Source organism: Maylandia zebra, linkage group LG23, assembly GCF_041146795.1.
Source record: "Maylandia zebra isolate NMK-2024a linkage group LG23, Mzebra_GT3a, whole genome shotgun sequence".
Classification (NCBI taxonomy): Eukaryota; Metazoa; Chordata; class Actinopteri; order Cichliformes; family Cichlidae; genus Maylandia; species Maylandia zebra.
In genome coordinates this window covers 24,408,267-24,436,068 of record NC_135188.1, presented here as the reverse complement: position 1 = coordinate 24,436,068, position 27,802 = coordinate 24,408,267, and the positions used below count along the sequence as shown (strand labels likewise).

At 39.8% G+C, this 27,802-nt stretch overlaps 1 protein-coding gene across 11 annotated transcripts in view; it reads right to left on the bottom strand.

Annotated features, from left to right (window-relative positions):
• LOC101473452 (nck-associated protein 5) overlaps positions 1–27,802 on the bottom strand; it is a 188,003-nt gene that overhangs the window by 35,202 nt on the left and 124,999 nt on the right. For all 11 annotated transcript variants that reach the window (XM_076880532.1, XM_004562590.3, XM_004562588.3 and 8 more), the window contains 5 exons: positions 22,729–22,819; positions 16,862–17,041; positions 11,092–11,160; positions 8,226–8,264; positions 7,979–8,098 (listed from right to left, as the gene is read on the bottom strand). In XM_076880532.1, the coding sequence (XP_076736647.1) occupies positions 7,979–8,098; positions 8,226–8,264; positions 11,092–11,160; positions 16,862–17,041; positions 22,729–22,819 (499 nt within the window). The remainder of the gene's footprint in view (positions 1–7,978; positions 8,099–8,225; positions 8,265–11,091; positions 11,161–16,861; positions 17,042–22,728; positions 22,820–27,802) is intronic.

Below are 27,802 nucleotides of genomic sequence, written 5' to 3'. Positions count from 1 at the left end.
CAAATATTTAAAGAAAGCAATTAAACAAAGTAATCATTTGAGTTCATTTTTGAAAATCTCAAACAACTGCACAGTAGGCTGAGGCGGAGCAATATTTTTTACCTATCTGATTCCCTCCACTGGTGCCAAACGGAGCCCCGATTCATCCCTCTCTCTCTCAAAGTCATTAATGTCATCGTCCAGAAAAAAAAAAATAATAATAATGTGAATAGGAAATAATTGCATCAGGGAGTTTGGGATTGCTTTGATTTTTTCCCCCTTTTTTATTTGTGCTAGTCTCTTCTGTTATTTCACTCTCATGCTTAAGAGGGAAGGATACAAAACCAAATACATTTCCACATATTAATCCCAGAACTTAATTACACTGGATTCCCTGAGCTCAAATTAACTTAAACTAGAAATCTGCAGGAACAGAACACTTGATCTTGTGCTGCATTTCCTGCCAAGGGTAGAACTAATGCTCACTTAGGGAGTATATGCATGTGCTTCTACGCACTGGTCGCTTTGTTTTCTTTTGTTTTTGTTTTGTTTTTTAATTCAGTTTCTACCATTAAAGTAAGTGGCGACTCACATGCTGTGCACCCCTTGAAGAAAATAAATTGGGTGTTATAAAAGCAAAAGTCACCCACGGTAAATGGAAACTGAGCTTTGAAAATGATCTCCTCAAATTTTCCTTCAATGGCATGAACGTTTTAAAATAAAAATGGTTTCCATTTTATTTACTTCCATAAACCTCTTTCCCGACTGTGTATATCGACTTGTGAAAAGAAAAAATACACGACTTCTAATGACACCAAAACTTCCCTGCTTTCTTTTGTCTCTTTAGAACAAGTAACCTGTGTTGCATTCATTGTGGATTTTTCACTCCAACTTCAGACAAAAAAAAATCCAAAAGAAAAGCTGCTTTTTGTATTAGAGAAAGCCTGTGAATAAGCTGTTAGCGTGACTGATTTTTGTACCATCAGCGACAAGGTGGTAATTTGCCATGGAAACAGATCGATGCCCATTTTCCATGTTTCCTCTGAACAGACTGTGTAAGGACCGTATTCTTTACCATTTGTAAGATTTATAAAAGCATCCGGCTTTAGATGCTGGCACAGAGTTCTTTCTAACGTGTTCAGGTTTCAGTGAGTTCAAAAACAGTTAAGCTACAGGGAGGATTTCTTTTTTTTGCCTGTTACAGATCAAAACTTAACTTTTAAAATGATCTTGCCGAACACTCATCAGATTTATAAATATAAAGGGTTTGTTCTGTGCCCTGGAAAGCTTAGGAGATCACATTCTTTCAAAAGCAAATAAAGGCAAAAGTAGTAGTAGTAATATCGTGCAGTTGTACTAGTTTGGGCATATATATATATATATATATATATATATATATATATATATATATATATATATATATATATATATATATATATATATATATGTCTGTATGTGTGTGTGTTAAGGCATTAACAGCAAAAGAGCAAAAGAGCAAAAAAAACCTAACATATAAAAAAAATGCATCAGAGAGTTAGGGGTTTTCTTTGATTAAATAAAAAAAATATATTTTAAGTGCAAATTCTTGTCTTATAAAAAATATGCAATTTTCACTTTTCTTTTTAAAAGCCGACAAACTGCTGAAAAACTAATTATTAGAAACTTCTACAGGACTAAACGTGATAAAATAAAATTTGAGTTCATTTCGTTTTGTCAAAATACAGTGCATCTCAGGTTCTGTAAAATTGTTTGTAACTGTTTGTTAAACACAATCCCACTGTTCCCAAGAACAGACGGCGATTGAGCTGCTGAGGTCAAAGTGATCAGCCTGTGCCAGCTAGGACTCGGGTAATTCTGTACCCGGGTTTGTGACAGTTCTGCTTCTGTGTCTAAACTTTGTCTTGTACTGCTCTTAAGCATGTTTTAATTATTGTGCAGTATAAACGGCCTAATTAGTATTATTCGTTGTATTTTTACTCAGTTGTATATAGCATTCGTATTCTATTTTTATCTTATTGTATATTTTTATTCTATTTTATTCTACTGTATATAGTATATTATTTTATTCTATTCTGTACAGCTGTGTACTGTATTTATTCTTATTGTATTCTAATTTTTGCCTCATAACTTTTGCACTGTCCACTTCCTGCTGTGACAAAACAAATTTCCCACGTGTGGGACTAATAAAGGTTATCTTATCTTATCTTATTATTATGATATGTGATAGTTTTAGGTTTTTAAATAAAAAGCTGTCTTTTTCACATGGTTTGTTAAAAAAACAAAGCTGACAACCTTTTTCAACGAATGTTTCATCAAGAAAACATCAAAACCATATCGAAACAGTTTTAATTTAAGACAGATGAAAAAACATCTACAGGATTTGAGTTTATTTTGTTTTGTGAAAAAAAATACAGTTCAGGTTCTGTAATTGTCATTTTACTTTGTTAATCTTTTAGTTCTTCACACTTTCCTTGTAACATTTTTTATCTAAAATTATCTTTTGTTAAACATAATCTCACTAAGAACAGGCGGTGTTTGAGCTGCCGAGGTCACAGTGACCGACCTGCGTCAAGCTAAACACTCGTTGCTATTTTAGCAACCGGCTTCGTTCCATTTCTGCTTTTGTGTTTTTTTACATTAAACCTTTTCACCCTCACAGTGCTCTTAACCATGTTTTAATAAATGTGCAGTATTTGTAGTTGATCTTTTTTTTCCTTTTATTTAAAATTTAGATTATTGTCTATAAAGCACTTTGCAGTTTTTGCTTGTAAAAGGCACCATCTAAATAAACATTGTTTGGTTATTATTTTATTCTGTCCACAGAGATAACTGTGTATGAAGCTCTGATGCGACACGGCCGGGCCTGGATGCTGTCCACACAGGATGGGAGTGGCTGAGCTGTCACGGGGGGGCTCTGATCTTATCATGACGGTGCTGGATTTCACCTCCTCAGCATCCTCATCAACGATTCAGTCAATAGTGTCACAGGGTCACGGGGGGAAAGATAGGTGAAGGAAATGCTAGCTGACAAGGCCGACTGTACGCTTCTTGAACTTTTTGACATTCAAAGTGAAAAATGTAAATTGTCCCATTAATGCAGGGATGACTGCAATATATCATGCAAATAATGGCCTTTTATTGACTATTAGCTAACGTCTGGAGTAACTTCATTAGTCTGGGAGCCAAACTTTTCAAGATATACTGAACAGAAGGAAAAAGCCTTCCTGCTTTTGTTCTTTTGTTGTTGCTTTTTTTCTGCTTTGACAGTGGTCATATTTCAAGATAATGAACGTCGGCCCAGAATAGCTTCCAAACAAATACGTCAGTATTGGCACTCGCTGTCAAAAACACATCGTCCTGCAACACACCCACACATGCACAAGAGAGAAAAGCCGTGCTCGCAGATTAATTCACAACACACACACACCTACTCATCCACATAATGCTCACCTGCATGACCTGATCTATACGTCTGACTCATCACAAAGGCTCTTCCTAAATTTCCAGCTACACACTGCCCACTGCACTGTAGCTGGAACTAAGACAAATGCTCCGCTGCAATATAATAAAGTAAGATATATGGAGCTCCATTAAAAACAGACATTCTAAAGCTCCACTCTGCAAATTTTGTTATTTATGTTTGTGGAAGAGTATTTGTTTAAATCTGCTATTGCAAACTTCTTTTTTTCTTCTGTGCACAAAGTTTTTACAACTTTTTCACAACCGCATGAGCAGTAATGAGGTCACGGCATGCATGTTGTGTCCTTGGGGCTCTTAGGTTTGAAAAAGAAAACAAGCATTTGTCCCAGTAATGGGTGACTCAATTGCTACTAGCCCGAGCAGCATTAGTGGCTGGTACTACACATAGCTGGTCGTAGTGCAGAGTTTGAGAAATCTTGCTTTTTGTTTTGTTTTTTTTAACATGTGGATGTCAGAAATGAATATGTGGCATTTTCACACAAAAACATTTCAGCTGAAGGCAGCGAAGGTGCACAAACGGTGCATTCACTATCAAATGCATTATGGTTCTTTATCAGAGGAACTCAAGATGCCCACGGGGAACTGGGGAACGTTTAATTACTGATAAGCAAAAAGGTCCAGAGCTAAATGGGAAACTGTACACTCATATCGGTGATTAAGTCTCCCTCGGCTTGAGGGCGTAGGACAGAAAAGAAATGAAAACTCACCCCGGTTATTTTCATATTCTCCTAAGTAATTCAGCTCAATTGGTTTAGTAAGTTGAACACAAAATCTATCTGTAATCTGACAGATACAAAATCCAAACCCGTTTGTTATCCTTTGCTGTACGCTTACGCAGACTTCTCAACTGAGTATTTATGACTATTTAAATAATGACAGCCTCATTTCTATAAGATGAATGTGTAATTGGTTCACTGTGCTTAGCACGTCAGCGGTAAACAGAGAAGCTATGTTAAAAAAAAAAAGATTCTTGCATTTTTCAACTTCACTAAATGTGTAATCCATTAAAAAGGGGGAGGAGAGGGTTAAGCTAACTATCAACTAGCTTTTATTTGAGGCCCCAGTAACATAGGCCCAGAGACCAGTCAGAGGAAACAATCAAATCATTCAAATGTTTAATTAATAAGGAAAATGTGTTTGATATAAAGTGAATGCGTACCAATGCAGTATATTCCATTTGACCATATTTAATAAATGTAACATTTTGTAGTGTAGTTGTGAGCTTTGTGCTAACACAAATCCTGTATTCTTTATAAGAAGAACACACAGACTTCTGTGTCACGGTTTGCGGGGGCAGACCGTGTGTATTGTGTATCAGAAATACACAATAATGAATGTCAAGTTCATTATGTATTGTGACAGATGGCTGCCCATCTATACAACCAGAATGCCCATGACATTCTGGTTGTATATTTAATTCAATTTAGCTCAGTTCAATTCTTCTGTAGCCCCAAATCTCAACAACTGTCAACTCAAGGTGCTTTATATTGTAAGTTAAAGATCCTACAACAATACAGAGAAACAATACAATACAGAGAAATCCCCAACAATCAAACGACCCCCTAAGAATAAGCACTTGGCAACAGCAGGAAGGAAAAACTCCCATTTAACAGGAAGACATCTCTGGCAGAACCAGGCTCAAAGAGGGGCAGCCATCTGTCACAATCGGTTGGGGGTGAGGTAAAGCATTGAAGTCTAAGCTCCCTTGTTCTGGGACCTCCATAAACACTTTCTTGATGACTTAATGGCCTCAATTGTTGATTTCAGGCGTTATTAAATAAAACACAAAGTTCATTTTGTAGCTCATGGTCACTATTGGAGTCAGAAAGGAGGATTATCAAGGGTATGCTCATTGGCTATGCTCATTGTACTCATTTTTTGGTTGGTTCTGCCTCTCAGCTGTCACATCTGGTTTGAAAACACTAAGATAAGAACAACAGGAAATGCTCAGCTCGAGGCTTCAGAGTGACTTCACCACCACTACTACCCATGAATAGCAGCTAAATCCGTCTTTTATAGAGTCTATGGTTGTAGTGTTACAATGAACAGGAAGATAAGAAAGTGGCCTCGATCTTCTTATCTAACTCTGCAAAAAATAAGTATAAAAATAATAATTATACAGCACAACAGATAAAAATATAGCTGTTCCGTAGGAAGTCCCGAGCCTTTGTGACGTGGATAAATATAGCTGTTTTTAACAGCTCTCCCACACGACTGAAGCCCTCATAAAGGACACGCCGAGCATCCGGAGAGGCGTGATCACATTATGATTAACTCTTACATTGAATCACCCTGATGATGGTTAAAATGTTGCTATTAAATAATGAGCGGACAAAAACCCACACGCTTGTAGAAACCACACAAACAGCACTGTAGCACGCACACGTTACATGATTATGTTCCTTTCACCTGCCTTACGTTACGTACGTACTCATAATGTCTGAATCACGCCGGAAAGAGAAGAAGAAAAACAGTCTCGGCTGGATGCCAGAGGGATATAAAGCAATACGCCGCAATCCAATTACCCGCATGGGATCTCAATAACGACTGAACTTGATCTCAAACTCTATCATATTCCTGAGTGCCTTAATACACCTCTTCAGTGAGATTGCACCTCTTTGGTTTCCGCTGCGGTGTCGGCAGTATCCTTCTTCCAGCCTTTTATATTGCACTTTCACTTAACAATATTCCTGCCTGTCTGCTAATGGCAGCAGAAGTACCTTGAAAGGATCTTTCTAACACGCCTACAACCACATTAGTTCTCTTTCCTCATTTTTTAAATTCATTTTCTGCATTTGTACCACTTCCTGTTTTTGCTTTGCTTTCTCATGTCCTTCCTTTTCCTTATCTACCCATAATTTCTTTCTCCCGAAAGAGCCACAATTATGTGACATTCCACTTTCCGAACTCATCATATTCCCCTCTGACTTCGTATCATGGTTGACAATAGCTGCGTAAAAACACAGCCGCAGGTCCGTCAGCCTCATAATTACACCTTACAGAGTCTGCTGGATGGACACATGGACACTTTTCAGTAAATTGGGACCAAAAGGAGAGAAAAAAACACCCACTCCTGCTAAGAGAATATAGGGTTTATGGGGTGTACAAGTACAGTGATGTTTGGTGATGGCTACAGGGTTCAAATCTTTGTTGTTTGTTGGATGTGGAGAGTTGGAGATTATAGCCCTGGCGCTGCAAACATTTCAGAACTTATGTGAAGTGTGTTATTTTGATTTGGAGGAGGGGATTTGTTTTCAAGAGGGCACCAGGGAAGACGCTCTACTTTGGGGGAAGGCAGGAGATGTTTTAAGTTTGTATCTGCCATTTAAAGACTTCCAACATAGTTTTTAATGTAGAAAGCCGTGCTGCAGGGAGACCCGATTTCATGTGAATCCTCAACATAAAACTATAAAAGTAACATTAAACGGCACATATGTAAGCTTAGAGAGAAAGATGTAAACCCGTAAACAATCAAAGTGTTTACGGGTTATTTTTCTTTTCTTTTTTAGCAGTCTCTTTCTCTGGTTAGGACCCCAAAGCTCTTTAAAAACAACTAAAAATGGAAAACAACTTCAAATGCATGAGAAGAAGTACTCAGGGTCGTTTACTGGAGTTCTTTCCACCATGTTTGAGTGTGGATATGCAAACTCAGGCTAAAACTATAGGACCCCAAACTGACCTACTTAATTTTTAAAATGTATACCTTGAATTTTTTTCAGGATAAATAATATTAATAACTATAAAATTTAACTATATAATATGATATTCAGTCTGCTGCTCAAGTTTGCCAGTAACTTGTCTGAGCAACAGGAGACATAAACTGTTCCAGTAACCTGAGGAGGTGGCTGTTTCGATTGGAGAAGCCAGAGCAAAGACTTATGTTTGAGTTCAAATATCTATATACAGTACTTTGTGCATTACTAAAACATTTATGTGGTAGTAGCGAGACTAAAATAAAAGTATACTGGCAAAGGAGTAGCTGAGGACGGTATAATCCTGCAAAGCTTGCATATGACAGGACTCTCTGCAGCTCTGTGCAAACTAAATCATTCCTTACTGCTTCACATTAAGAGGGTTAAAGCACTCGATTAACTGATCATCAGCCACAGGGCCTGGACATCTTACAGTCACTGAGTGGACCATGAACTCCTCTGTATTTTTAATTCACTTTTATTTATATAGCCCCAAATTAGAACAACATTCAACTCAGGGTGATTTGTATTGAAAGACAAAGGCTCTACAAAAATATAGAGAAAGGCCAACGATTAGACAACCCTCTGTGAGCAAGCACTTGGCAACAGTGGGAAGGAAAAACTCCCTTTTAACAGGAAGAAACCTCCCTTAGGCTCAGGGAGGGGCGGCCATCTGCAGCGACCGGTCTGGTCGGCTGAGGGGAGGAACACACTCTGTTCTTCTTTGTTTTTTGTTCTTTACCTGTTTAACGATACATTTCCTGCCATTTGATCACCTACAATGTAGTGTATCGACAGGAGGGTAGGTTCTGGGAAGGGCAGCGTACCTGGAGAAGCAGGTCCGAGGCCGGCTTGATCTTCTGCTGGAACAAAACACCGAGCGCCCGATTCTGCTGCTCGAGATCGAAAACCCTTGTTCGCAGCTTCAGACACTCCTCCCTCAGATCCTGATTCAGGAGGACAAATAGAAAGAGCATCGTCTGAGTGTAAAATTCACATGACAGTTAGAACAACACTGAGAGTATATCCATTAATTTATATTAGCATGCATTAAGAGAAAAAGAAGTAACAAACCTTCTGGGTTAGAAGCGCCTGCACGACTTGATTGGCAACCTTAAAGAGAAAAAGAAAACATCACAGAATATAATTTATCTGCTTTGGCACCATAATAAAGTCCTGACATCATATGACCCTTCCGGGCCTCTATAGAAACCCTTACACTGCACTTTGGAGTGTTTGTACTTCCTCAGCCAATTTACACCTCGGATGAATTATTATGAGCCCAAGCAACCGCTGTGGCACAATACATTGCACATTTTTCCTCCGCTATTGGGTGTGTGTGTCTCTTTTACACACTCGTGCAGACAATGTTGAGCTCTCACAGCATAATGGTGGTATTGACAGTGTCTGGTTGATGTAGGGTACCAGAGGTGTGCCTGACTTAAGTGCTGCTGTGCCCGGGTCTTGGTCTCAGAGCGGTTCGCACTTCAGACCGCAACGCCGATGGAGGAGCGTCTACGATTACTGCCCATTGATTGCTCATTAATACCCCGTGAAGCCCCATCGGCTCTTTCGAGCGCCTCGTTTCTCGTTTATTGAACGAAGAGAGATGGGGGTAAACATAGCAAAATGAGCCCTGCTTGTGGAACCGCAAAGTTACAGATCTGCCTCTTGTGATCAAACAAACTGGAGTTAATGGTGTTTGACAGAGGATGTGAACTTGCGCACGCTGTACGTCCTGGAAACAAGTTACAAACACAACAAACGACTTTAAAATTTCACACAGACAGCTGGTGTAACATAAAAAATAATCATCCCTTCTGTTACACTGTTGTTCTAGTTAGAGGGGCGCACACAGTCTCCATCATTAAAACAGGATTATTGCTAAGCCGTCCTTCCACCGAAAGCCAACCACAAAGGAAAACAGTTGACAAATAAACACAACAAAACCGAGCTGAGCCATCTTAGTGAGAGCAGGGAAGCAGAAAGGAGACGAAGGCTGAGTTTACTCCAGATGCAATCCATCGAGGATGCAGCTCTGTATAACAATGGCCCCGCTTCCCTGTACTTTCTTTTCTTTTTTTTAACTTTCGATCTTCTTCCTCACCCCCTCTCATTTTTATTTCCCCTTATGCTCTCACCAGTCTTTCCCACCCTGCGGCAGATCTGCTCAGTCTGCTGAGCTTGTCGGTTTGAGGACAAATTGGGCGACTTGTCCCTGCTGGACATGCTTTCCTTTAGCAGCGCTCCCTCCATCCCGGAGTGATTCAGCAAGCAGGCACAGCCCAGAGCCGGGGCTGCTTCATTTCCCTCATGTAGCTCCCTAAACAGTGCTTAACAAGCTCTCGCAAAATAACCAGAGGGCACAGAAGTGATATTGTTATGTAAACTATTTCTGCACAAACACCGGTTCATGTCAGGATGAAGCTACATACAAGCTGACATTTCAGACTTGCATCACAAGCACTTAACTGCACGTTACAGTTACAAAAAGAAGGAAAAATAAGTAGTTAAGGAGCAAAAGAGACTGCAGTACCTCAAATAGCCACTTGAAGCTGGCACCAAGTATGAGTCAATCCCCACAGATTTTCATATTAAAATAACCAACTTTACAGCAGAAATAAACATGTTTAAAGGCTAATGCAAGAAGCATTTTGGGCTCTATAAATAATTTCAGCTTCCATGAGAACTTTACAGAGGGATGGATACCAGCCGTATGCTATAACAGCTGTACGATAAGCTTAGCTTAAGCTAATTTGAGTGACTGTACTTGTAGTGTTAGTGCCTTTTACAGTTTAATGTGTGTATAATTGTACTTCAGTGCATCAGTCTCGAAGAGTGAAATTCTAGTAGTTTCTTTGTATTTCATTTTTAGCACTGATTACCGCATTTCTGTTGTGTATTATGCTATTCACACTAGCTAGCATTAGGTCCTGGTGAATTATAGCATGAAAAAACAAAACCAAAGAAAGAAAGAATGGGGTATTATCATAATGCTAAAATTATACATTGTTGCAAACTGGCCTTGTTTAAGGAAAAAGTAAGTGCCTACCTAGCTGCTAGCTGTCCACTAGGCTTAATTTCAGATACTTTGTGCTGCTGTCTTTGTGGTGTTGGTGCTTTTTGGAGTATTTTTTATGCAACTAGTTGTCAAATAATACGGCTTAATGTGTGGGTAACTGTATTGACAGCCTGTAAAGAAGTCTATGCTTCAGTTTTGATGAGTGAAATTCTAGTTGTGTCTTTGAATTTCAATTTTAGAAAATTGTTATCAGGTATCCCAACCTCCAATTTGAACCCATCTGTCACACCTACTGTCTGCCTATCCTCATGTCCTTCCTCCTCACTTCCTTCCTGTCTTTGCATCATATAGATATACTGTTGATGGCCTACCAGCTACTTGCGCTGTATACTGCAGCTGCTAATAGTATGGAAAATAAGTAGTATCCATGTAGTTGTGAAGTTTTAGATTCTTTATTTGACATATAGTGCAGACATAGACATAACAAAATTCCAAAGGCAACTGCTATTAACTATCATATCTTCTATTAATTTAGCCTGGATAGTATAGAGTTATGTAAATGTGTGTGTGTTGTTACTTAACAGTTTAAAAGTAAACAGAGGATGTGAAAAGACAAAAAATGTCAGATAAAAGAGTGTGCGTTAAGATTTAGTTGCATGAAAAATAAAATTGATTGTCATTATCAACAAATTCTCTCCAGCCTTCCTCGAGCTGTGGCTGGAGTAAATTGCCAAGCTGTAAGATAACCATAGCATGGCTCAGGACCTCATTAAAACCTTAATCTTCAGGTCCACAATACAATTTATTTTATTCTGTCAAAACAAATTCAGTTTCAAGGTAAGTAAAACATCTCACAAGCCACTCAACGTCCTTGAATGTTGCCTGGAATGAATAAAGATAAACAAGGTGTGCACTCACCTCGTCGAGACACCGCTCGTACTGCTCCCTTTGACTCTCATTCTCTAAGGCCAGGGTGGAGTTCTCCTCCTGCAAAGAACACACACTCCAGTTATGTTTGATGCAACAAAAAACAACAGAGACAGGAGCGGCAATCAAGCGTTGCTCCGGCTAAGACTGAGACTTCCCTCACAAAGGTCATATGTCAACTTTGAACCAGGACAGCCAATAAAAATTTACCAAGTGCAACTGAGAAAAAGGTCAAGGGGATGGAAGTTATGATGCTGAACTTTGGGGCGGCAGCTAGCCGTTTGGAGCCCGGACCTAATAAGAATATCTCCTCTGCTTGCCAAGCGATGAGGTGGCGTCCTATTGATCTTTGGGAGTTTCCAATTTGTCAGAGGCAGGCAGCATATTAGGAGCTGTCAGACTCTTTGGTTCTCTCGCCCTCTGCCCTTTACTAGAAACTACCAATCCCTTGATGAAAACATGGGAAACATGATTACAACCCAAAACAGTCCAACGATGCTGTCTTACGAAGAAACACTGACTAATTAAAGCCTCAAAGCCTGCAACGTGTGGTTATGAGTGCAAATCTAATGAATGGCCTGAGCAATTAAAGAGAGCTCGAGCATCTCATGTGTTAGTTTCTATTTTCAAGAGATGCATTTAGCTTGGGAAATCCCCCTGACAGTGTATTTATCACTGTTACACAACTTAATTTATGATTCAAATGTGCCAGCGAAGACTCATATTCCCATCATTAACTGCAGAAGGAGAAAAACAAATAAATCAGCTCCCATTTATTCACACCCAAAAAGAAATGAGCATGACTTTTTAAAATATGTGATGATTTAACCAGAGCCTCGCCTACACGGCAGCTCATTTTCTTTAACTCAAGCTTCAGTATGAGGCGCTATCTGACACGTCCGCGCTCAGCCTAAAATCAGTTTTGCTATGTTGTTTTAGTGGCATGCAAGTCTGTAAGTGTTGGCGACTGGACGTGCTTGTGTCCTTCTTTCTTTGTGCTGTAGTTATAGAGATGAGCAACCTGGAAGTGCACCGCTCTCTTAGCAACAGGGCTGCACATGGAAACACATGCATGTGACATTTAGGTCTGTGAGGTAGCACGGTTTGGACGGATTATTTACATTCCTGCCCCTCAGAAGACACCAGAAATATTATATTAAATAATCATATAGCATTTAATTTCAAGGTTACTATGCCAAAATAGTAAAAACATTTCATTGTATTAAGTTATGTCACTGTTAGAAGAATGAATGGCGGTGGCTCTGAGGTGTCTACACCAGGGAAAACACTTAAGCGGGAGCACATCCTTGGCAGGTGGCAGAAAATTAACTTTCTTTGTGTTGAGACTGGAATTTAATATTTTTCAGGGATGATGCTTTCTGAGACCAAGAATCAAGGTAAAAGGATTAGTCTGTCATTGAAAATAGTACAACTCAGCACAACAGGCACTAAAAATTTGACAATAAACCTTCTCAGTCAAACCGTGTAATCCCGCTATCATATTCTGCCATAGTTCAGTGTATTATTATAACACCACAACAACCCTGCAGTCATAATGTCAGTGTAAATAACAATTCTTGTAACTAACTTTAAAATCTATTCATGACTTGGGGCAGAGCAGACGCCTAAATAATATAATCTCTAAAAACCTTCGATTATTTAATAATGCTCATGTTATGTGAAAAAAATCTATTTTGGGCCATTTTAAAGCTGTTTGTTGTCATTAGAAATGAAACAGGATTCATCTGAAGTCACCACTGACAGTACAAAAGACCGATATAGCTACCATGACATCACCCACTGGTTTGAAATATTGTCACGGTTACCATCCCGCTGTTTTGAAACCAGCGAGGGGTGCATCTAACAGTGAAACATTTAATGTGCTTCTCATCCTTAGAATGACCATAATTTAGAAAATACATTTAATTAATTTAAATAATTTATACAATCCAAAATGAATGACTGAGCTCATTAACTCATCTGGAAAGTGTGTACACAGGTCAGGGCTGAGGGGCGTTTTCCCACAGACATCTACAGCATTGGAAGTTTTTTTGCAACCAGAGCTGTCGCCCCCTAGTGATTATTTAAAAGAATGTAGGTTTAAGGCACTACTACGTTGGCTTCATTTTTCAAACTTGGAAGTTAAATCACCTTTAATGTTGCCCATAGAAGTCATGAAAGTCTATTTAACTTGCATCTGCAAGCCGCTTTGCAACCCCACTGAACCCCATTTTCTCCATTTAACGCTGAGTAAAGTCTGACATAACAAATGGCATGCCTATTATCATTGATGCCTGCTTTGTACTGGACCTGCTGTGGACCTTTAATGCTTCCAATCTACACTGTAGGGACAAAATTATTGGGTTCCACAGCTTAATCTTTTATTTTATACCTCTGTGGCAATGGGACTTAAAAAAACCCTTCATGTTAATGGTGTGGGTTTCTATGCTTGAGCAGCTCCTGGAAGTGTAGGTGGCCTAGCACTTTAGTTCATATAGTGCACGTAAATGTGAGGGTGGGAATGTTCCAGAACAGAACTGCAAAATTCAAATTACTGTACATGGGATACTAATCTTCTTTTGACAGTAGTTTTTTCTCACTGTTTAGTGACTAATAATTTAAGGATTCGACTCTTCTTTATGCTCTATTTTTTGGGGCCCAACATTCTCTGAGAACATTTCTTTGGCTCTTTAGCTCTTTAGTCATTTTCTTCATCAACTAGTACTCTACTTTATCTCCCTGTCATTTGGTGCTTCCTAGTAATGAACTGGCATGGGTAAAATCAAAACAATTTACATAGCTGATAGGAATATATCTATGCTGTCAAATAATATTACAGCAATTACAAACCTATAGCTTATCCAGTTTATCCACCAATATGTGAAGTACAGACATCTTTAGACTCAACCTAATCCATATATAATGTATATACCCTGACACGTCTTACAACAGGCTCACACGCTTGCATTTTTGGGTCTTTGGTAAATATTTATCAGGTTGTGTTTGTCAGGTGTGGACTCCTGGGTAATTTTAGCTTTAATGCCCTTATCACCTAATCAGTAAAATGACCAGTGGCCATTTCTCCCAGAATGTGCTATGTGTATTCATTTAGGCCCCGGTTACAGACTGCAGCACGTGCCTGCCAAGTTAATGAAGAGAAACAGAAACAGGAGCCGGGCGGTGCTTACGTAGTGCCAGTGGAGTTTATGCACAATGAGGGGCAGTGATGTATTGCCTCTGTTTTGTTCCTGCTGCTTTAGCTGGGGGTGCATCCATCACCCACACAGCAGCAAGGAATAAAAACGGCAGATAACTTTTGATAAAGCTGTTTAAAATGTAGCGTCTCCGTAATGCGCTTCACCAGATGGATCGCAGGGACAGGTTGACCATACTTTTCGCCAGTCTCAGAAGATAACTCACCGCTGGAGGAGCAACAGGCAGGCAATTATCTGCCACTTTGCTGTAATTAGGGTCTGTTTTCTTTCAGGGATGAACAAACAAAAGGAAGAAAAGATCAAATACACTCTGAGGACTTTTTTTACTTTTTCACTTCTTTCTCCTTCATGTGTCTTTCTTGCTACCAAAGTGTCATCTTTATTTTTCTACACGCATTTGGATTGTTTTAATTGTTAGATGGCATCTGCTGAAATATTTGGATTGTTTTATTATCAGCCTGTGTACACAAAAATGTTTGTGAGCACTTGTTTTGAACCCATTAAATTGAGTAGTAGGTACTCTGTAGTATCTAGTAGGTAATTGCCACCTCATTAAATGCAAGCTGCTCCACCAAGTGAAACAGAAGCAAAGGGCAGAAAACAGCAACCAAATTCAGCAGAATGAAGCATGAATGGTGGTAGAAGCTTTATCCATTTAATCCAGAGCTCAAAACAATTTTTTTATACAAGCTTTCTAACAACTTGCCTTTTATTTTCAATTTTATTCACTCTATTTTTATTTAATATGTGCGCTGTTTGTTTATATCAGAGGTCAACAACCTTTACTATCAAAAGAGCAACTTTTTAGCAAGGTTTGGCTTAAACAAGCTGTATGGAGACACTGCTGTGTGTGGGGTTATAATGAAGTCAGCTAAATACATATTACACTATTAACATAAGTAATAGGTGCAATACTGTGTACTTGTTATATATAATAAGTTTTTATATTTGAAATAACTAAAAAAACCTACTGACATATAAAGGCCTACTTCAAGCCTGCTTTTGATTAATAAAACATGTAGCATTAGAGCATGACTGATATATATCTGCTGGGCTGATATTATCGACTGAACGTAGCTATTTTGGATTTGCTATTTATAAAGGCCAATAAATGAAAATTTAAAAAGTAAACCAGGGATAGAAAAAACACCCTTCAACCATGTTATGAATGTTGATGTTACATAGTTTGTCCACCAGAGGGCACTCCCTTTGCAGCCTCTCTTTAATGTGTTTGGAATGGCACAAACAATAACCAGATGATCCAAGCTGAGCATAAACGAGTAAATGACAAGCCGTGCCAATAAAACAAGATCATGTTTAAACTGTGTTATCATATTACCTTAATAATGATTAATCATTACGCATAACATATGTTTGGAAAATTAGTTTACTGTAATGTGTGTCTAAAAGAAATAAAATATCAGATTTTTAAAATCACCAAATCTCGATATCAGTTGTAAAAATGCTATATCGCTCGTGCTCTATGTAGCATAATAGCTTTAGTAAAAAGTAACATTTTCATTTCAATTATAACTGAAGTGCACAGATCAAGCACACCAGTAAGAAAACTATCTTTAAAAAAAAAGCAAAGCAACAAACCTCTTTGTTCATTTTTATAATTAAATTATTTTGTTACCGTCATTAGAAGAGTTGCTGGAATTGGATAAACGAGCCACATGTGGCTCTGGAGCTGGAAGTTTGAGACCCCTGGGTTAAGCTTAGGCACCAAAGTGTCTGGCTGGGGTTAGGAAATGGTCATGACATTTACTTCTACTTCTTCACTTCCTCCTAGATAATCTGTGTTGCTCTCTGTTTATCACTGATGCAGCGGAGGATAATAGCCTCCTGAGCCAGACTAGAAGGTAGAAGAGGGCAGCTCCTGGCCGTATGCATGTGACAAATAACAAAGGATGACATCCACTCACTGGGATGATAATATATGAAATGAGTGACATGACTCGGGGTAAGACCGAGTGCCACGCACCCTTCACCACACCAAAACCAAAAAGCCACGTGGAGCCACTTAGGAGTGTATCAGTGAAGACTAAAAGCCTAACTTAATTAAGCCTGAGCACTTTAATTACTGAAGAGATCTGAGCGGATATGTGTCCAGTGGCTTCAGCACAAAAAACAAACAGTGTAGATCGCTGTGGCTGAGCATCTGCTTTGGCTGCTTTGGCTCGTGGCGGAGTATAGCCCAAATCCCCAAGCGCAGAGGAAAACAAACCAAAGCTGGAGTACAGCCCGAGGCCCCGGCGACGATTCTCACAGGATGACTTTGCTCTCCAAATGAAGGAGACCAGAGAATTTGATGAGCTGTCATGCTTTCAGACACAACCGAGCAAGGACTCTGACAACTGTCAGACGGGCTGGCCACAAAGGATAGCCAGGGGTGGCTAGGAGTATGGATACAAGAAGTATACAGAGGCACGAATAAAGAAAACTCAGAAGGAAAAGGAGGTAGGCAGAGAGAAAAAGAAAGCTGAAAAATTCAAAGCAGGAGAGACTTAAAGAGACAACAGAAATGCGTGGTGGCGAGTTAGTACCTCCAGGGCCTTGAGGCGCTCCAGCAGGAGCTTGGTTTTGTCTTTATCCTCTTCTGCTTGGCTGGCATCATGTTCAGGATTCAGCAGCAGCCTGGGGTCCAGCTCTGCTTGAGTCACCGGCAGGGAGCCCTTCTCTACTGGGCCGTCGTGCTGTTTCTGCACTTCCTCAGAGAGTTTATCCTGACGCACAGACAGCGAAAGGAGGTTAGAGGGGGGGGGAAATAAGGAACAGAAAATCAAAGCATGAATTTGGCGAGCAAAAAGCAGAGCAGATGGGAGGAAAGAATTGAAAATAGAGGTATGACAAATGTTTCAGGGTAAAACGGTTAAGGAGGCGTGAAAGGCAGAACTCAGAGGGAAGGAGGGAGTGAATGAAGAAGAAAGGAAAAGGGGAGAGGATCAGATGGGCAGATGGGACAACAGGGAAGCAGCTTCAACAACAGAGCTCCAAAACATCCCATAATCCCTAATCATGTTTCTCTTGTTTTCTAAAGAGTGGCAGTGACCTTCAGGGGCTTTCTTTTCTGTATAATGGGGATCCTGTGCTCTCCCTCTTTGCCCTTACACAGTGTCTGTCTCACGCAGTCTCATTGCCAGCAATCTTTTCTCTTCTGGTGTTTCCTGGCATCTGTGATAATTAAACACTGGTTATAAGTAGCTAATAATGAGGTACTGTCTGGCTAGCGCCAAACTGCTAAAAACAAACTCTTGGTCACAGTTAGAACACTATTCATGCTTTTCAAGGGATCTTTGGAGCCTCACATTAGATGCTTACTGAAAACATCTATTCATCAATATTTGCTGGAAAAAGATCATCTGCTTCTTTGCTACAAGGGCTGAAAAACAAAACAAACAATTTATAGTAATGTCATTGAATTTTAAAGAAGAAAAAAAGCCCCAAAGTGGATTGTTCCAGCTTTTGTGTTTGTCTGAGAAAACAATTTGAAGACATCACCTTAGATGAAAACTCTGATGCACGCTTTGTTCTGCATTTTTTACTTTAAAAGCTGTAAAAGTATCTGACTCCACTTTTCAGTTGAAGTGAATTTTGCTTTGGCAGTAGTTTAGATATTAAAGTCATCGCTCTCTGGCATTTTTAAACCTAAAATAGTGGTTCCAGTGTTTGCAGCTGGTGACCTTTGCAAGCGCTCATCATAGGCTGAACATGTTAATAAAATTTGAGCACTGATGTTCTCTAAATATTGCATTTCACCGTACCTTAATAAGTGTAAGAGACAAGAAGTAGCCAGTATAAGATAACTTCTGAAATAAGAAAAATTATATAAACCTGGGGGGAAAATAATAATTGTTTTTGATGAGATATACTCAGATTTGGTCTTTGGACTTTCAAGGAAAACCAAGTCAGTGCTTGCCCACAACCAGTGATTGCCCAGCTGGAGTTCTGGGCAAGTAAAGCTGCACTTCCTCTAACATCAACTTCCAGTTGGCCCTAAAAGTCAGTCGACAAATAATAGTGCTTGTTGAGCAGTAATACGAACTAAAACTGACTGACTGAGTTTTAATTAGTAAAATTCTAGTTTTACTAGAGAATCATGGGTATGGACAAAAACAGCCAAATAATGACAGAATCGAGAACAACCAGTGTTTCCAATATTTCACTTCACTGCCTGCAAATATTTCTCAAAAATGTGCTGTTGAATAGTTCCTGATATATAAACTGCAAATAAACAGCGTACTATCCTCCTCCAGCAACCTTCTCAGGTATGAGGGATCCAGTCTGGCCAATTAAGGGGTGACATTTACTTCCTTGGTGACTTTTCTGTCTTTGGCCTGTGGCGATAACATTTAGTGGACTGACGATTGACGATTTCTTTTAAATATAGTGGAATTTTTATTAGAGGTTTCACCATTTACAAAAATGCAAAACTGGGTATTTATCTGTTTGCATTGTTACTACATCACAGTAATTCAATTAACTGACACAGTTTGACACCTTCCAACTCCCAACAAGATAAACAGCACGTTAATCCTGTTAAGCTAGAAACTTTGATATACAGTGCTTGGTTCTGGAGATTTGTAAGCACTTTTGTTTGGGTCATTCAGGAGTCCAGTAAGGATCTCAGTCATAAGAGCTTGAATATACTGATGATTCTTGAGAAAATAATTGTTATTTTCCTACAATAAGTCTTGCACTTGAATAAATGAATGAAGTAAAATACTTTGCTGTATCTGATATTCAAGAGTGGCTGATTTCTTTAAAATCAGCAGTGTCTCAGTGCTTGATCATTTAGGGCAATTTTCCCCCCAGTGGTCTTTGATTTCTTTCATTTGAACAGGTTTTCAAAGAGGCAAATATTCACAGGATAAAATAAATATGTGAGGAAAAGCTGGATGGTAAAGACCCAAATTTGATGCACATTTTTCTTTTTTTTTCCTCACAAATTCATCATCTTGTGACCCTTCAGATTGATCCTAAAACCTCTTGAAGTGATCCCTAGTCGCAGTTCTTTATACTTACTAACTGCAGGCTTTTGGTAAAAAGATGTGTTGAATAAATGTTAATAACATGTTAGCTAGATGACAATGAAGGTATTATTGCATCCTAAGTCACAAGAGCAGAGTAAGAACTTGAGTGCGACATATCACTGTGCATGTGCCTTAAAATTTTCCTCCTCAGCAGATGAAGTCTGAAGACACCTGCGGTTAATGTGCTCAACAAAAGTGAGGTTAGCATCACAGATGAATAGCCGCAACTCTTTTTTTTTTTTTTAATCTGAAAGCTGCACAGACCAAGCTGCTACTTTCTTCTAAAAGGAATTGGAAATAATGTCCTTCAGAATACACCCCCACCCCACCGCTTGATTAAATGTCGTCTAAACACGTATTAGGTTTTCAATCTTGTTCGATTCCATCAGACAATTGTGTTCAAGGCAATACTTTATAGTCAAGGTTTTAAGTCTGCTTTCGTTCGCCTGTGATGCCTGTGATTTGAGAGACTGCTCATCAGACGGCGTTAAAGGGCTCTGTAATAATCTCCGCAGAGAGAGTCTGGAGTGGGAGAGGGGAGGGAACTTTGTCCCTCACGTTGCCCTTTCAAGTTATTGAGTTTGCCTGCTGAATACACAGAATACAGCAGCGGCAGCAGGAGCACATCACTGCGTAGGAGCGGCTGGTGTTTAGTTATACAGCATATGGGAATAGCACAATAACCCTCCAAGTATATTCTCTATCCGCTGCTGATCACATAAGGAAATGTTTACAGTTTACATCAAGCAGCAGATCACTGAGTTTAGCTTGTTTTTAAATTTTTGACTTCTGTTGCTAAAAAAGATAAAGAAATCCAAGTCCTTCATATATCTGTTATCATTTTGTGATCGTTTCCATGAAGGTTTATGTGATGTATATCCATTTTAATTTGCTTTAATCTAGCTAGCAGTTCACTATGTAGAGAGCTGGCATGCTAACATACTAATGGTAATGTAGTACAATATAGGCTACCATAAAAAACATATCTTGTATATATAGTAGCCTTTCAGAATATACTAGCTAAGGTTTTGAGGGGGATATAGATTCCTGATCTTCCTGTTGGTCTGTCTTTAGGCTTTAAATAAAGAGCACAGAACTTTCACTTGGGAGAGTAGAGTTCAAATCTCACTTGAAGACAAAAATTAGCACTGACTGGTAGGAGGGGCAAAGAACAATTGAGAAGGGAGTCTCCCTGTTGTTTAATTGCAATGGGTTTTTCTAGATTTCCACCTTCTGCAGTTAAAAAACTTTGCAGTGTTAGCATTCTTGTTGGTATTTTGACGGCAAAAGTTACCATGTTTGGAGTACAACGAGTTCTAAGCTATAAGCTAACACTAGCAAGTGTAGTTAGCAAGGTGCCATCTGATAACAGGTGCCTAAGTAAGAGACTAAAGCTTATTTTAGACTTCTGTGTTGAGCCAAGGCAAGTAGCCAATACCGTTGCCAGCATTTATACCTGTTCGTGCACTTTTGGCACCAAAAACCAATTTGGTGGCTGATTTTCTCTCTTCAAATTGATCCCTTATCTTACAGTCGCTTTTGAAAATGGCAGCAGAAGAAGTAGCTGAAAATGCATAAACAGGCCAATCAAAGGTGTTTTGAGCTACATCGAGGCAATGGAGGTGCATGTCAGGAAATGGCATAGGGCTTCTTCGGTGTTAATGGTTATGATGTATCTACGGTATAGATTTAATTACACTGTAATAAAATACTCTAACTTAATTCATAAGCCACAATCTTCTATACATCACAGCAGGTCATATTTTTCCTCAGATAATTCAATTGCCAACAACATTAGAGAGATCCAATTAAGTCCAATTAGTGGAAGTGGGTAGTAGCAGGAATCCATTAGCACAGTTGCTACCCCTAATTCCAGTATTTGATGGACAATTTATTGAAGTTGGCTCTTGAGTTTCTTCAAGTTTGTCTATTGTTTTCCTTTTAAGGCTTTAGATAAAGAGTACAGAAGTTTCACTTGGGAGAGTAAGGTTCAAATCCCACCTACAACCAAAGGTTAGCAAATGTTATTAAAAAATTAACCCCATTCAGAGTTTTTGTGAAGAAGGAAGCACAGAAGTCAGAAACACTCTTGTATTAAACTGTAAATGTGCTTTCTATAGCTGTAAAGTATTTTCTAACATGGGTGTCCAGGGTGAATTGAATCGCTTTTGGAGAACAGCCTCAAGTGGCCATTAGACGAACTGCAGATTTAGTACTTCATGCTCAGAACCCCAAATTTTTTAACACCACTGACTGAGTGTTTCTTCCCCTCACACTCCCTTTTTAAGGGTTTATTTTATATGCACAGACAACAGACAACGCTATCTGCATATTAACAAAGTGGATTCATTTGATATATATTTCATAAGACTGCACTGTCGAGTTGCATTTTTGTGATGAAGCTTTTGCGCCTCAGGACAACTTTCAGACATGAGTCTATTATTATGGCTGCTAAACCCATGTTTCACATGTACTCAGTGGAATACATAAGCAATAGAGCCACTGACAGTGAACTTTACGATCCTTGTTCTTTATTCGGGACACTTTGATTCGCACTCATCAGTCAAGGATGATTTTTTTCTGCATCTATTCCTGTCTTGTGATATACACATGTAGTCATTAATAAAGACACTCTTTTTATTGCATACTTCATGAACTAGTGGCTGCCCTTTTCTTCTCCTCCCTCGAGGCATTTCACTCTCATTTCACCGGCTCGAAGTTAAAGACAATAATGTGGCTGCTGCTTTATGGACACTGTAGTTACCGTGTGCCCCTAGTGTGACATATAAGAAACAAACGACCAGTGAGGCTTAATAAATACTCTAAGAGTCTAAAGTATTTTCAAGACTACAAATGAATGCAGCACACATAGCTGGGGGCAAAAGAACATTTGTTTTCTATAGTTAGGCCTCTCAGATAATGCCCCACTGATGATAGACCGAGCGAAGCATTTCTGCACTGCAACACTGTGTAAACATGTTCAGCTCCAAATTGTGAAGTGAGACCCCAAAGGTGACCCAAGCTTCAAAAATACACGGTATTACTTATTCTTTCTGCATTTCTGCTCAATCCCAGCAGCTATTTCTCTTACATAACAGGGCCGGGAATGAATTCTTTCACCTTGACTCAGTCTGGCTTTAGTCAATACCCAGGCTCTCAGCTAAATAAGAAAAAACAAACAGTGGAAGACAAAGACGCATGTCTCTACTAAATGATCACTGCATGTCAGTAAATAAATTCTGAAAATAACAAATTTCATTTGTCCTTTCATTATTTCTGTACTTTTTCCTAAGATTGAAGCAGCTTTAAGAATAACCTCTCTCTGGACCATCACTGGCATCACAGTCTCACTGTAATGAGATTTTTAAATGAGAGTTTACCTTGTAGACCTTCATGATGTCCACCGTGTCCACAGCAGTCTGCTCCAGGACACCCTGATTCTGCAGCAGTGACCGCACTGTCTCTTCCATCCTGCGCACACGAAACACACATCGTCAGAAAAAAAGATGCATTAGTGGGAAATGATGATGATGTGGAGACCTAAAAGTCAGAGGCTATAATGTCCTTAAAACTAATATTAAGTTCTTTATTTTATTTTATTTTATTTCATACAACAACATTGCTAAATATCAGCCCAGCAAAGGAGGAAGTATGCTAATGTTATACATTGCCACTGTGTGCGTACGGAGGAGCTCAGGGTGCATGTAGGGTCAACAAAACATGTAGGAGTGAAGAAGTGTAGTTTTAAAACAGTTTATTTTCCTGTTAGCTCTAAATACGTTTTTTTTACACATGAAATTAGGACCGAGTGTTGTCAAAACTGTTGGTAAAAGCATCTGATTGGTAACATCTTCATTTTTCATCATGATAATGATCCCAAACAATAAATAATATTAATAATAAATAGGTAAAGCTGGACTTTTTCATGTGTCGATACGTCTTCTGGCCCTGCACCTGCCCCATTTTTAGATGGGGTAGTGCATGTACTGTATTTTTCTGTCTTACTGTAAAGCAAACCCTCATCTTTCCTGAGAAATCTAATAAAACCTCCACCACCACCCTCAGATTTGAGGCATGTACTGGCAGATGTGTTTTTCTGCAGGATGGTGCATATTTTAATTTAATTTCGAGGACTTCTTGTTCTCATGCACGCTCACCCAAGCAAAAACAAAGATAGATAAAGGCTAATAACGGTGCCTTTCAGGGTTTTAGGTTCCACTACTCCAAAAAAGATAGTAACTCAGAGCCAAGGTCCAAATGACCTCAACAGTATATAAAACATCCCAACCCATGTGATACCAGCAGCCTCAAAATGATGAGCAGAGTCAAATGTTCGGCTAAAAACATCTGACGTGGAATCTGTTTTCAAGCTAAAGGCTTGCTGTTTGAAACGGATCATTGCGTTCTTCTTCCTTTGTTTTAATACTCTCCATAAGAAAGCCCACACAAACACACACACAAATGGCTCAGAAGTGAAAATAGAAAGGGCAATGGGACTGAATCAGAGCCAGAGACACAAGATGGATGAGTCGCAATTTTTCTGGACTGAATCCCAACTTCTGCTCCGTTCGCTATGCGAGGAACATGTCGTCCAAAATGACCAGACTGAGTGCAAAAAACTGCAGTCGCAGTGTTTACTGACTTATTGTGTGAGATTTTCTAGGCGTGTGTCAGCGCACAGCTGTATTCACGTCTGCTGATGACTTGAATTAAGCGCAATCACGGCAGCACAAACCAAGCGAGCAACCCTGACCTTCAAGGCCCCCGTCTGCTCAGAAACAATCTTTTGCTTCTATTTTGTGCTGCGAACGCTGCAAGCTGCATGCAGAACAGGTACCAAAGAGTGAAAACACCTCTACCTATTTCCATCTGAATAGCAGCCACATGCCCTCTCAATCCCCAGCGCTGTACGGTGACCTTTCACCTCACAGGCGTTCACTTTGTGATTCTGTGAAAAAGAAAAGAAAACCTACCCCAGCACCAGATAAGCTGTGAAAGATAATCTCGGGCCCAGCTGGGATCATGTAAATGGAAGTGATAAGATGAAACTGACATTCAGGAGCACCAGAGGATCCAGAGTAACAGGCAGTCTTTGTAAAAAAATAAAAATTTTTTAAAAAAGTCTCGACAAAAGAAAAAACGTTGACACTGTCAGCTGGGAATCATCTGGATTCATGACACCATCTTCTTCTTCAACTTTTGATTGGTTTGATTTGCGGTGAAGTTAAACAAGGAAGGACCCACACGGAAGGAGCTGAGATGTAAATTTGAACGTTCAGAGCGACATTCAACCCAGTCTGCCGCATGCTATTTGCATTAGCAAGGACTATCACCTCCTTTTTTCTCTAGCCTCAAAGTCGGGACTCATGTGCCTGTCAGTGTGACAGAAGGCCTTGTATTACTTACTGAGGCAGTGCAAAAGTGCATGAATCATTCAAAAAGTTTAACCAACCAGAGTTTCAATCAATTTCTGGATGTCCTTTACACATTTACAGGCAATGTTATCAAAGTTTTGACTTATTTGTACAAGAATGTCAAACATTCATAAACTGTATGTGGGGGCTACGAGGACACTGTTACACAGTTTTAAAAAATACTTGTGTAATTCAAAGAAATTCTTCAAGGTTTCAGGATTCTCACGTACAGTGTTGTGAGGAACCTTCCTTTCTGATTTATTCGTTTTTTATATATTTGTCACACTTACATGTGTCAAGATAACCTGAGTAAATTCAAAATGCAGTTTTAAAATGATGATTTCATTTATTAGGGGATCAATTTTATCCAAACCTACCTGTCGCTGTGTGAAAAAATGAACTGCCTCCTAAACCTAATTACTGGTTCTGCCACCCTTGGCAGCAAGAACTGCAATCAAGAGTTTGTGTAAACTGGAAATCAGTGTTTCACATCACTGTGGAAGAATTACATCCACTCTTCTTTGCAGAATTGTTTTAATTCAGACACATTGGAGGGTTTTCCAGCATGAAGGGCCTGTTTAAGGACAATGCAAAGCATCTCAATCCAATTTAAGTCCAGACTTTGACTCAACCACTCCAAAACCTTCTTTTTTTTTTTTTGAGTCATTCTGAGGTGGACTCGCTGCTGTGTTTCTGATCATTGTCCTGCTGCGAAACCCAAGTGCTCTTGAGCTTCAGAGCATAAACTGATGGTCAGACATCCTCCTTCAGAGCAGAATTCAAGGTTCCATCAGTTACAGCAAGTCGTCCTGAAGCAGCAAAGCAGCCCCATCACACTACCACCACCATGTTTGACTGTTGCTGTGATGATCTTTTTATGAAATGCTGTCAGTTTGATGTCAGATGTAACAGGACTTAAACCTTCCACAAAGTTCAGCTTTTGTCTCGTCAGTCCACAGAATATTTTCTTGGGATCATCCAGATGTTTTTGGTAAATGTGAGACGAACCATTGTGTTGTTTTTGGTCAGCAGTGGTTTTCTCCTTGGCCTCTCCCATGGACGCTATTCTTTCCCTTTCTTATTGTCTTTCTTATTTTAGCGTTATGGTAGGGAGCATTGCCATTTTCAAGGAAGCTGGTGCCACCGGGGAGTTGTGTGTTTGGTCTGAAACAGATTTTGGTGGACTAACAAAGTGCAAAGTAGAAACCATAAAAATACCAGGACCCAACGATAACCAATGCTCCTCATTTTGTCTGTCTTCATTTTTATAATGTCGTGACTGACCAGTGGTTTTATCCATTCATATTTTTGGAGCCAAAGGCAGAAGAGCACAACGATGTTCCTGGTGGCTTTTCAGTGATCAGCAGTGGCTGTCGGCTATGTGGTAGTGGGTGAAAATGAGCACATGGAGGCAGGGCAGAGGAGGAACACCATCTGTCCAGGCTGAGCCATAAAGCCGGCTGTAATCAGGCTGCTAGCTGCTGAACGAACAGTCAAAGCGGCAGTCAGGCAGAGCTGATGGCAGATTGCTCCAGTTTCTGCTTTAAATGCTGCCCTTAATCAGCACAACCTATAGAGAAAAGAGGGCATAGACACGGATAGCTTCGGTGTCCGGAGACGCCGAAATGGGTCAAGGACGAACATGATCAGCATTGCAAGCGGTTGCCGTCCTTGGGGCTGAGGGGATTTGGGCAGGTGACCACCAACAGATATAGCACCAGTGTCTGCCTCTGTGTATTAACATGCCACTGAGATATCTATCAGCCTGAGAGATAAATCCCTAGCAATTTTTCAAGAAGTCACAAAGGTCTTTTTTTTAAAACACCTAACTTTCAGTTTCACACTCAGTTTCTCAAGCTGTGACTCTTGATTCCAACCGAACGTGACGTGCATGAGCTGATTCTGAACAGCACTTCATTATTTTGTTGATCTCATCCGTGACAATTCAGGAACGAATTGCCAACAATTTATGAGAATGCACTATAAAAATGTAGAGCAGTGTGTGGGGTAAATGTGTGTGTGTGTGTGTGTGTGTGTGTGTGTGTGTGTGTGTGTGTGTGTGTGTGTGTGTGTGTGTGTGTGTGTGTGTGTGTGTAGGGGGCTTTTAAACCTAAACTGCGATGACATTTCATTAAGCGACACAACAGATGGAGTCGAAATTATTCTAATACATGAAAAATGCACCAGATAAGCCGGCAAAGCGAAGCAGAAGAATTAAATGAATACATGAATGACATGGTTTGCCAAAAGTTTGGTTTTGTTGCACACAAGTCCACACCTGCATAACTCGCTGTGAACTGGCAAGGCCTCGGTGACCTTCACTTTACTAAAGTGGCAGGATGGTGAGAAACACTTTGATGCCCCAGGATGCCTGCCTGCTGCTCATATTGTGGCTGGAGAAGGAGGAGGAGGTGGAGGAGGGAGAAGGTCTGGTTTTGTGGCACACCTGAAAGAGAGCCTTTGTGTTTCTAAACAGACCCGGTGCGCTCTGGAGGTGCCTCGTTTTCCATACCCCTTCCATTTCAGAGATCACTGAAGCCACAGATGTGTGTGTGTGTGTGTGTGTGTGTGTGTGTGTGTGTGTGTGTGTGTGTGTGTGTGTGTGTGTGTGTGTGTGTGCGCGCGTGTGTGTGTGGCATCTCACTGGATAGACTTTGGTCCTTTTGAAGGCTCGGGCAGAAAGACTTTGAAGTTTTGCGGTGGTGCTGGGGGACTGGAGGTCCTCATTGTTGACAGAAAAAAAAATCTGGCTCCATCTGGACTAAAGATTTATTCTGCGTGGCGATAACTCTCCCGTTTTCTCCGTTTGCTACAGCTACAACCACATTTCCACAGATTTGCAAATCATTTAACGTCCATATGTGACCAGGAAATGTTATAAAGGCAACATATTAAAAAAATGTTGTTGAAATTCTATTTTATGCTCGTTTGTTACTTGGGGACAGGGACATGTTTACCACAGTGTTGCATCACCTCCTCTTTGAACATCACTCTGTAAACATTTGGGAACTGAAGAGACCAGCTTCTGTGGCTTTGACAG